This window comes from Cynoglossus semilaevis, chromosome 11 (genome assembly GCF_000523025.1).
Source record: "Cynoglossus semilaevis isolate Cse_v1.0 chromosome 11, Cse_v1.0, whole genome shotgun sequence".
In the NCBI taxonomy this organism is placed as follows: domain Eukaryota; kingdom Metazoa; phylum Chordata; class Actinopteri; order Pleuronectiformes; family Cynoglossidae; genus Cynoglossus; species Cynoglossus semilaevis.
In genome coordinates this window covers 2,315,512-2,327,124 of record NC_024317.1, presented here as the reverse complement: position 1 = coordinate 2,327,124, position 11,613 = coordinate 2,315,512, and the positions used below count along the sequence as shown (strand labels likewise).

The 11,613-nt window shown below is 39.5% G+C and overlaps 2 protein-coding genes and 1 long non-coding RNA gene across 3 annotated transcripts in view; all 3 read left to right on the top strand.

Annotated features, from left to right (window-relative positions):
- Positions 1 to 28: 28 nt before the first annotated feature.
- il17rc (interleukin 17 receptor C) lies at positions 29 to 5,216 on the top strand. Its single transcript, XM_008319797.2, has 14 exons — positions 29 to 191; positions 447 to 651; positions 1,472 to 1,563; positions 1,648 to 1,762; positions 1,845 to 1,886; positions 1,980 to 2,101; positions 2,504 to 2,560; positions 2,645 to 2,699; positions 2,794 to 3,011; positions 3,130 to 3,183; positions 3,278 to 3,329; positions 3,426 to 3,521; positions 3,705 to 3,743; positions 3,843 to 5,216. Exons 1-14 carry the CDS (start codon positions 78 to 80, stop codon positions 4,493 to 4,495), a joined length of 1,914 nt encoding a protein of 637 aa, XP_008318019.1. The 5' UTR covers positions 29 to 77; the 3' UTR covers positions 4,496 to 5,216.
- An 85-nt stretch (positions 5,217 to 5,301) lies between these two features.
- Positions 5,302 to 7,292, top strand: LOC103385818 (cysteine-rich with EGF-like domain protein 1). The gene is made up of 6 exons (XM_025060043.1): positions 5,302 to 5,436; positions 5,998 to 6,201; positions 6,318 to 6,401; positions 6,796 to 6,891; positions 6,997 to 7,137; positions 7,219 to 7,292. The coding sequence occupies exons 2-6, from the start codon at positions 6,021 to 6,023 to the stop codon at positions 7,290 to 7,292; spliced, it is 576 nt and encodes a 191-aa protein (XP_024915811.1). The 5' UTR covers positions 5,302 to 5,436; positions 5,998 to 6,020.
- A 477-nt stretch (positions 7,293 to 7,769) lies between these two features.
- The window catches only part of LOC103385805 (uncharacterized), a 60,030-nt gene continuing 56,186 nt past the window's right edge, over positions 7,770 to 11,613 (top strand). Inside the window, exon 1 of the long non-coding RNA XR_522269.3 lies at positions 7,770 to 8,241. This is a non-coding gene — a long non-coding RNA (uncharacterized LOC103385805). The remainder of the gene's footprint in view (positions 8,242 to 11,613) is intronic.

The window sequence follows — 11,613 nt, the reverse complement described above, 5'->3', positions numbered from 1 at the left end:
ACTGGGCGTGGGAATCTGGAATCACCGGTGGGAAAAAAAATAACACCCGCCACCCCCGAGCCCCGACCCCTCCCAACATGATCCTCCGTGGACGCCTCCTCGGGTGGATTTTACTTTACACCCTGCACGTCTCCTCTTGCAGCGGCTTGGAGATCTTTGGACCTGAGAGCGATGACGTCATCTGCCCACAGGTACGAGTCACGCCGCGTCTCGGGTCAAGTGAAGAAGACATTTCCTGTGCCGCAGCATTTTACAGACACAGCAGACGTTTCATTTCCCCTGGAACTGATTTATCTCCAAACTGTGATAAAATCCCAGGCAGGATTTGAATAACAGTCAGTCAGTGTGTGTGTGTGTGTGTGTCACATGACACTAACTGTTTGCGATCCCTTGACAGACCTTTCAATGCCAAGTCAACATGTGTCCCTCCTTTTTTTTTTTCTCAGAGTCTCTCTGAATGCACCATGAAGGATGAGATAGCGCTGCTGGCAGCGAACGACGGCGTGAACGTCACAGACCTGAGACCTCACGTCAAACTCTGCTCCGAGAACAGCCGGTCCTGCTCCGTGTGTCTGGTCGTAGACGTCGAGCTCCGATTCCACACCAGCGACCTGGCGTATGAGGGCAGTTCTGAGCCTGACGAGGATGAAGGTGAGAACGGAGTCTTCGACTTCCACCACGAGTTGAAATAAAGTTTCTGAAAAGGTCAAAAATGACACGTCGTCACTGAAAACATTCAGTGTTTACGTACTTATGAAAACCGACTATCCTTCAGTTATAAATTATATCTAGTTTTTTAAAATTATTTTTAATTTTTATTAAATGCATGTAGCCGTACGGCTAAGTAAAGGATATCTGTCTGGTTACTTGTTTTGGTTAGCATTTTTTTAGTTAGTGCTCACCATTTCCCAGCAGTCCCTCTGCTCCGTCACCGTAGACTGATCTACTGGACAGACCAGTTCTAATCAGTTGTTAAAGTATTTTGTTTGAGTATTTTTCTGCTTATCTCCCACTGATCGATGCAATATATAAATATATAAACATATATATATAATTATTTTATGTAGTTAGTTATAGTTTTTTGTTGAATTACAGACACAACAGGAAAAAAGTAGAGAAAAAATAACGAGTCTCTGAAACGTCACCTGGTTTCCAGAGCTCCTGGTTCTCACTCATCCTTCACACACAACACTGAACTGAACTGCTGTCGCTGGTGCGTGAAGCGGATCAATGTTTGCTGATGGTGGAGACAGTGATGTGATATGATCATGTGCAAAACATAGGAGTGGCTTAAGAGTACTTGTTACATTTATTGGCTACAATTAAAACAAGCGTCAAAAGTAGAAGATTAAGTAGTAACAACAGGTAAATGTTACTTTAATTTACGATCATATAAAATGTAACAGTTGGTGTTTAAAGAGTGAATCCCAGCTCTGTAGTCTGTGTTTACCTTTTGGTTCTGCCGCCACAGCCTCGGTGACGGTGTGTTACAAGACACCGTCCACACTGCTCGCATGCAAGAAGGTGGAGTTTACAGTCAACCACATGGAACACCCGGCGAAGGTACAGTCAATACTTTGAACCCGGAGTCTTATGATACATCAACAAATAACTACAAAGCTCACCTTGCGCCACCTTGTGGTCTAGATATCCATGGTGATCGCGCGACCATCTGGAGTTTCTTTCGGCAGCAGAGTTTTCTTTTATGTCCCTGACTTCAAAAATTTGAAGCAGGATGTTTACGTTCCCTCTCTGGACAAAGGTGAGATTTGATCTTTCTGTGATTTATTCAACAATCTGAAGAATTTATGGATGAATCAGTGACGTCTCTCCGCCACCCACAGTGTGTTTCCTGGAGGTGAAGAAGTGCGTAGAGGAATGTCATGGTATGAGAAACAAACACTCATTCGTCACAGTCAGACTTCTGCCTTCGTGTCCGTGACATTAACTGGTCAATGTTTTTTTGTTCAACACCGAAGTGCCAACGCTCAGGATTGAAACTGGGAGAGATTTCGTGGAGTTGCTGTTCGACGACGGCAACGACAGCAACGACACACTCACGTCTGTGTGTGTTCAATATGAGGAGAACGGAACATGTCAGGTTAGTATAACCAGGGTGTCATCCGCAAAGAGATTCACACGTCACAGCTCCAACACAATTTAAATCTACAAAATACCATGATAATATTTCTGGGACTGTCAAACGACTACATTTTTAAAACTGACTAATCACAGCGTAACGATCAGACACAACAATGGATAATCAATAGAATAATATAATTGTCTTTGCATGGATGATGGAAAATATTGATAAGGAAAAACTGTCAAGAAAAAATGCAAAAGTGAAACTGAAGGTTTGGCTTCATAGAGTTGGTGGAATTTAGATCTGATGACGGAACAATGGACGGTGACTTTTAAACTTTTAAACTGATTGATTTCACAAATTAATTAGCTTTGTTTTGACAGCTGTAAACAGTGCTAACAGCGCTAATTCTCTCCGTAGAAGCTGAACAGCAGAACCGTTCCACTCTACTCCGTGGCCTCCTGCATGTGTTTCATGGTACTTTTTGAATACCTGTGTATCGGTCAATACTACATACACTGCTGTGTCCTGTTATGATTGACATGTTTGTCTTTCTATAAGGCGTGGTACCACGAAAAGACTGTACGCTCCAAAGTATGTCCCTTCACAAACACAGGTGAGAGACACTACGTTCTCTTGTCCAAGAAGATTTTTTTTTTTTTTTTAGTAGTTATTTATTAACCACTGGCATGTTTTTCACCTCTGTTTAGATTTCTCCCAAAGAGCAGTGTGGGAAAATGTGTCCGTGACTGTTCGCCAAGGTCAAACAAACGACTATTCCACCAGGCTGCTGTGGAACCTTTCCGCCCCCTGCAGGCTGAAGGGTGAAGTGTGGCCTTGTCACAAGGAGAACAGCTGCAAAGAGATTAAAGGCTTCAGACAACAGCTGAGAAATGGGGCGTGGAGTTTGAACACAAAAGGACTCTGGGTAAAAAAAAAACTCTTTGAAGAAACCCTTCGAGTTGTTTTTATTTTTTAGTTTCATTTCGTCGCTTTTTTATAAACAGAATTCAAAGAAACCTAAACGTACTGTATGTCCTCCTCAGGAAACTGTAGGTGTTTTTGAAGACATTGACCTCCAACTTTCACCTTGTGTCATGGTAAAGTATAATCTGTGGAACTGTGAGTCACAACAATAGAAATGACTGAGTTTTTTTTTTTTTTAAATCAATGGACGTTTATTAAACTGTGCAGGTGAAAATCGAGGGAATGGAGCAGCAGCTCGGTCCATTCTGTTTTAAAAACAGTAAGTTTCCATTCACTCACATGACAAAACATATGATAAAATATATTTGAATTAAAAAATGTATTTAAAAAAATGTCTACTTTGTGACTGTTGCAGCCGACAGGCACCGCTGGACTCTGCTGCTCGTCAGTGTGATTATAGTCATTTCACTGACGATGCTGCTGTTGTTTATATGCCACGACTTTATCAAAGGTTAGTTGTTTTTTTTCCCTTCTTTTTCTTCTCCCCATCTCCCCATTTTCCTTTATATATATATATATATGAGAAAATTAATGTCTCATTTCCCTATTTTTTATTTTATTTTATTTTGAACACAAGTCATCACTGTTTTCATTTTCTTTGTATAATGTTTGTTTGTAACTTCACCATCGACAGACTGGGTGTGGAGCTGTCATCATGGTGGATTTGTGAAAAGTGAGTAACTGTTCAGCCTAATTTTTTGTATTTTAATTGATAAATCAGTCTGTTTCTTCTTCTCAACTTGTTTTTATTTCTTTTTTTTTCCTCTTAAAGTTGGCAGGAAAGCTCACGTGCTTCTGCTGAGCCCTCCGGATACAAACGACGCCGTGCTGAAGTCGGTCTGTCGTCTGGGTTCTCTGCTGCGTACACAAGGTTTCGATGTAGCGGTGGACCAGTGGAGCAGGACTGAGCAGTCCAGTCTGGGACCCGTGCCGTGGTTACACTCCCAGATGCTGAACAGGAAGCAATACGACAATCGCGTTGTGATCGTTTTGACTCCAAATGGCTTGGAGAAAATAGAGGAATGGGCCCATCGGTGCGAGGAGGTGGCTCCAAAGAGAGAGGACAGGGATGACGCTCAGATGTTGTCTCCTTACTCCGATGTGTTCACAGCCTCCCTCAGCATCCTTCAGGCAGACAGACAGCGTGGCCGGGCGGCAGAACATTTTCTTCTAGTGAAGTTTGACTCTTGCCCTGTGAACGACAGAAGAAACCTCCCTGAGGTTCTTCAGGGACTGCCTCTATTCCAGCTGCCGTCTCAGACCCAGGCTCTGCTGACTGACCTGTCTGTGAGGAAACCAGGTCAGACCTCAGGTAAACGGTCACGGAGCGAAAGGAAACGGAGTGTCAAAACTAAAATGGACCAGACCAGAAAAAAAAGTGACCATGTGTTGATACAGTGCAGCGAGGGGGATGTTTACAAGTGAAATGTACAAACTTTAACTTTATTTAAATTCAGCCTCTAATGGCAAAAAGATTTAGGATTATTTTGCTGATGATTGCACATGAAATACCAATTACTGTTTTCATTATCTGTGAATGAAGCCCTTTCAACATTAACATTAAAATATAGTCTTCTTTATATCAGCTGTCCTGATGACATCAGCTCACAGTAGGCAAATTAATTAGCACGAGTGTTTACATTTTAAAAAAATCAACAAGATGTACATTTTAAACAGATGTTGGTCAGTTTTGCACAATACATGTACATTTGCACTGCATTTATTTTTTTACCTAATTTGAAGTGGAATCTCAATGAAGAAACTACTGTGTCAGCAACTTAATGGGTGACTTAAATATGAATTTTAAGAAGCAAAAATTGATCATGAAATTTTGTATTTTTTTAAACTGTTTATACATGTAGCTACTGAATTGTGTCTAACTGTAACTAATTAGAAAAGAAAACCCGAAGAAAATATGCACTGTGTGAAAGAACGTTATTTTTAACTACGTGTACGTTGTTGTATTTGGGCAACAATTGATTTCCATTTATTGTTCTGTTTTGTGTTTTATTAACAATTGCTGTTGTGAGGCGTGTCCTTTAGGCTGCGAATTGTTAAAAAGATAATTGCACTGTTTAGGGATTTTCAAGAATGCCTATAGTTGTCTACAAAAAAAGATTTTCTATAAATAAAGTTGCTAATTTTAGCCTGTGAGATCCCTGGTTGTGATTGGTCTGTAGTCCATGTGTCAGTTTCAGGACAGTGGCAGAAGCGCTTATTACATATGACATCACGTAGAAGTCGGGAGGAACTGGGACGTCAGGGTAATCTCCGCCCGTCCGGGACGTTGTGCGTTAATCTGTAAACAACCGCAAAGTGCGTCTCTGTTGGGAGAGAGAGTTCGCTTTGATCAGGAGTCGCAAAAGGTAAAAAAAGGGGTAAATAAAGAACCTAAAAGTAGTTTTCCTCATTTATAATTGTAGCGCAATTTTAATGTAATTTACCAAAATGTGGTAGCAAGTGTAGAAACTTTAAAGGATAAAAATCTTGAAAACTCTACAGTCAAACTCCGTTTGACACTGACACTGTAATGTCGATCTTACTAAAACAAACTAACCGGAACTAGCGAATATGCCATGTCAACTACATCCGGTTTCCACTATAAACATTAATCTTCTTTTTTTATTAAAATTGTTCAACACATTTTTAAAGGTAAGAAAATATATAATTATTGTTATTAACATCGCTTTAGCTCGTTGAATCAGGATTAAAATAAAACCTCATTAGTAATATTAAATAAAAACAATAAAATAATAAAAAATATTACGAAATAATAGTTTTTTAAGTGCTAGAAGGTATATGAATAAAAAATATTTAAATTTTTTTAGTCTAAACTCACAATAATACTACGTTGTTCTCGTATCTTTATAATGTCATTACAGCATCTATGTATTTTGTCCAAACATTTACCAAACTTTTTTTTACAGTGTTGCTTTGTGTTCTAAATCAGATGGGACAGATAGGACTATGGACGTTCTACAGGACTCTACAGCAGACTGTGTTGCTGTTCTTTCTGGTGGTGGTTGAAGTTCACAGCTGTCCGAGCAGCTGTAGTAAATGTTCAGGTCCAGAAAATAACCACTGTGAGGCATGCCACCCAGGATGGACGCTCCACAGTAACACCTGTGTTGGTAAAACATAAAGCATGTAAAAAATAAAAAATAAATAAATAAAATTCTTTATTATATGAACAACATCAAAGATGTTGTGTTATTGTTGATTTGTCTTTTTGTGATCTGTTTGATAGATATTGACGAATGTGGAACCGAGCTGAGTAACTGTCCTCCCGGCAGCTACTGTTTCAACAAAGAGGGTTCCTTTGAGTGCAGAGGTCAGTGGTTCACAACAGACTGGAGGGTTTGACTACTACATTAAAAACCTACAGAGAAATGCAGCAGAATTTTAAGGCGTCCTTACTTTAAACTGCCTTATTCTTCAGATTATATGATTGACACTGCAACTGTTACTTTATTTTGTTGAACTCAGGATTTAAAAAAAACAAAACAAACTTACTTAGTTATGTCTACTCTTGAATCTTCACATTCAAATATTACTGTATGGCTGTCACTCTTTATTGTGTGTTTGTGTTTTGTTTTTTTGAATATGATTTAATTTGAATTGAAAGATAAAGCAACCTAATTATTCTCTGTATCATATATAAGAATTGACAACATTCCAGTTATTCTTTATTATCCATGAATTGCCTTCACTTTTTTTGTCCTCAGACTGTGACCCAGCCTGTGTGGGCTGTATGGGTAGTGGGCCAGCACGCTGCAGGAAATGTGCCCTCGGCTACAGACTGACAGGCTCCAAATGTTTAGGTAGATTTAAAAATATATAAAGTTTTTTTTTGCATCGGTTTTTGAGGAGCTTATACAACTGTATTTCTCCACTAAGGTGATGTGTGATTTCTGTCTTTTGCTCAGATGTGGATGAATGCAGTGACAGAGTTCTTGCCTGCCACAGTCTGGATGAGATCTGTATCAACACTGAGGGCTCGTTCCACTGTGACTGCGCCGACGGATTCTTCCGCAAAGGTGGCGCTTGTGTGAGGAAGCAACTTCCCGGTGAGTCTCCTCTTTGAACACTTGTACAGTTCGTCCTCCTGGTTTGGTTTGGCTAAAAGTCTAGTTTTATTCCTCCTGCAGGTTTCCAGGACAAAGGTCTGCCCCTCTGTGTTCATGGGAGCAGTGGCAGCCATGGCAGGCTACTGGTTCTCTGACAAGGGGGAGCGTTTGTTTAACAGTTTTGTGAAAGGACGTTAAAACTAGCAGAACATGTGTGGTATAAGACATTGAAAACGTTCTCAACAGGTGGATCAAAAAAAGTCAATTTTTGCCTTGAGTGGGAATTTTAAACAATTTTAAATGATACTGACTGAAAATCATGTGCTTTGTTAAATTGTTTGAAATGTTATACTGTAATCACCAGCACGGTGGCGCCCGTTAGCTCAATGAATATTGAGAGTTGCTATTTATTTTTGATTTCCTACGAACTTTCAAACAGAAATGACCTTTGTGGAAACATATTTGTGACATTTTTTATTAAAATGTGTACTTTTGTAAATAAGAATAAATCCAGTTAAAAAATAACAAAAATAAAGACACAAAACAAACAAACAAAACCCACAAAGCTAAAGTTTGTGTAAAAATAAATAATTTTTAAGACGTTATTAGTGTAAAATGTGTTTACGTTAATTAACCATATATGACGTTAAAACGCAGACAGTACTTAAAATAGTTTACATTCAATTAAGTACTCGTACAACATTCTGCGTTCAAGTTCTTTCCGTGAAATTGTGTGTGGATTTAAAAATGTTCGGCTACTTCCGGTTGGTACACAGTTAGCCAACACCTGCTAATTAGTAACAACTGTTGCCAAGCCGGCTTTTTATCAGCGACTTTTTTTTCCACGTTTGTCTATAAATTAAAATAGGAGATACCGAGGAAAAATGTCAAGTTAATAACTAAACCTGTCGGGTTTGTCGCAGTTTTTGAGCTTGTTTTTTTATGTTTTTTTTTAAAATATTTTAGACGTTTGCGGGAGATCAGGAAACACGAGGAACTCAACTGTCAAACTCAACTTGGCGTCAACTGAAATAAAGACACATTAATCTCGGATTATGTGAATACTGCAGTAAAGTCCAGGTCGACGTCACGCAGAAGACAACGGTAAGAAGTACTTTTATATATTACTGCTCTGGTTCCTGTGTTAGTTTAACGTTCTCCCGATGTGCGTTCGTGTGGTACTTAGCTCAACATGTTGGAGTAACAGTTGTTCACCAGGGTCAAAAGTTGGTGCAACACATGATGTTTATGGACTTTGGTGGTTTGTGGACCTGGCTTGGAAAATGCGAATGTTTTTGTTGACTTTGCTTGTTGTTGTTGTTGTTGTTGTTGTTGTTGTTGTTGTTGTTTTACTACATGGGTTACTAAGAGGATGTTTTTTTAATTTGATAATTGATCAGGACGTTCTGATGTGATAACAGAGTCGACTTAGTCTGTTGCAAGGTGCAATCATTCAGTTCATTTCGCCACCGCTAGGGTTCAACATAAGACATTCTTAGTCAGAAGCAGCTATCTGTTTGGGTGTGCTGGTGTAACGTACCATTTATTTATTTTTGACAGAATATGGTTCACGTTTGAAATCAATGATGCTGTAACAGCATGTCTGGTTCCTAGGAAACGCATAGCACCAAGTGCAGTGAGTGTAACTGCATGTTTGATATGTATAAAAACGAGTATGAAAATTAAAATGACTTTCACATTTGATATTCAACAAAAAAAAAGCAATGATGCTGTAACAGCATGTCTGGTTTCTAAGGAACACATAGCACCACTTGCAGGGGATTGAGTGTAACTGCATGTTCAGTGTGTATTAAAAGCGGAATATGAAAATTAAAAATGACTTTCACATTTAATATTCAACAAAAAAATTATTATTTTTTTGGATAAAAAGACAAAAAGAGACAGAAAGAAAGTCACCTTTATTTGATGGATATAAACAAGCTGGCCAACACTCAATAGTAATATTCTGATACAGCACATACAATAGCAAACTGGGTCACCGAGGACAGCCTCCTATGTTTGAAAATAAAAAAAACAGAAAACATTACAGTGTATCCATGCTTCATTCAAGACTTTTACCCAGACTCTCCTTTTTCTCTAGGGACTTCTTCTGTTAAACTTCTTCTTTTTTTTTTTTTTTTAAATAGATTTCTCTCTTGTGTGACACGCATTCACACCCAGGAACAGCTGCAAACTCACAAGCACGCACTCTGATATGCACGCACGCACTCACATAACCAATTGTGTATCTGTTTTCTGGTTACATTTATACCAGCAAACCCAAAAAACATGCTGCACTCTCACAAAACTGCACAGGCTGTCTACAAGGGGGACACAGTATGTGAGACACACACACACACACACGTGACTCTCAAACACGACATCACACCGTCACTATGCACGATGCAGATGCAATTATTGAATGAGGAATGATGCATCGTGGGAGTTTAGCGCACGTTCACACATGAAGTCATTCAGCATGCTGGACACTCACGTTTAATTTGTTCCTAAGTCTTTTCTGTACAGATCGAACATTTACTTTTACAAATAGTACAGTCGGAAAAACTCTGGCATATTCAATAAATAAAGCTAAAACTGAAAATACAAAAATGACGTAATAAAAAAAGTAAACACAATATTTGTTCCGTCAAACAAAAAATGTTTCTGGCGTTGGTCACAGTGATTTGTTAAATTTAAAGTTATTTTCTTTTCTTTTTTTTGTCTCTACACACAGTAAAAGAAAAACCAGTTTACATCAATAAAGTTAATTTTTAGGTTCGACTTCCGTCCTTTCTTCCAAGGCCTTTGGAGAATCTCTGGTCAATACGGAGAGGCCTTTTGGTCATTTTGAGTACCGTTCATATTGCTGCTTCCAGACCTGACGTCTTTGCCTCCACCCTTGCACCTGGAGTGCAAACATCGGCCTCTCCTCACCAGCATTAGTCTAAATCTAGGTCCAGGAAACCAGCCTCTGCTGCTGCTGCGCCCCGTTTCCGATAGATTTTGTTATTTAGCCCCGCAGCTGAGACGTCGCTCTGCATAGAGAATCCTGAAGTCACCCATTAACAGTTGGCACATGGCGTCAAGCCCAGCATGCACGGGCACAACTGAAATGTCTCGTGTTTCCCAACATATATATACTCTGTCGCGGTAGGAGAATTCCCCACCCGCCCCTCGCGCCTACTTCAAGTATTTAGTAGATAAGGACCTGAAAATGGAGGATTTTTACTGCACCATCCTGACGCTGAAGTGAAAGGATTTTCGCTCGTGTGTCTTGTCTGTGTCGTCCCTTCTCCAACTGAGGGCTGTTTTTTTTAATCCTTTAATCTGCTGTGCAAACACAAAAGCTTCACACATTCTGCTAAGTTTTTGGACAGTGAACGGAAATGTGACTTTTTAAAGGTGGAAGCAGAGACCTGAAATAAAATAAAAAACGCAACGATCCCCGAAGTCGATGGACGACGTCAGGGAGGGAAACACGTTTATATACAACATTCAACATGAGACGTACAGGCACCGTGATTGGATGGTCCATAGTAACAGTCTAATTCAGTCTTGCACTAAACTGTAACAATTTGTGTGTGTTTTCTTTTTTTTAAATTATTCATCTGTCACGGTCACACACAAGTCACTACTTCGGTATACAAGACGACGACAAAAAAAAAAAGAGAAAAAAAACCACGCAAAAGCAGTGAATTCTGACAGTCGCGCCGACCCACGTTTGAATGTCCGCACTGATAGTCCTCACTCACGAGTGCAAGTATCTGCCTGCTGAGTGCAGTAGGAACAAAGATCCCACGGCTCTTTTATGGAAGCTGTAAAAATTCACCTTTTTTGTTTGTTTGCAGTTGTCACCACAGGACAGGTGGTCGCGTCAACTGAGCTGTTTTTACATTTACAAAGGAATGTAACAATGTCTCTAAACCTCTAAATATATTTGGATATACAACTTTCCATAAACGCCACTAAAGCTCTTGTGTTCTTTTGAGCTGTCCTTTATTTTCAGACAGGGAATGTTACTCGGGATTTTCTCAGAATGTACAAATCAGAGGGTGGAAAAAAAAAAAAAAAAAAAAAGGAGTCACGCCACTCACCACTGACTAAGACACCTCTCCGACCTTCACGCAGTTAGAAAAATAACCACCAAGGAATAAAATGTCATTATCTTTTTTTTTTTTCTTCTGACCACGTACTGTATAGACACGATCTATAGATTTCTCTCTATATGTATATAATATATGCATATATCTATCATATATGTGTACAGATTTCATGAGGCACAGGCCACTTTGTTGAGAAGGAGTAAACAAGTCACTATGTTTCAGAAGGTGACAACAGACTAGTGGTGAAGGGAGGCGGGGCCTGACGTGGGTCGTAAGGTCGCTAACAGACGGACCTGAAACATCTATGGACAATGTCTCGTTACGTGGTCCACGACTGTACGCGCGTCGTATCAATGCTCGTAGAAGGACATCA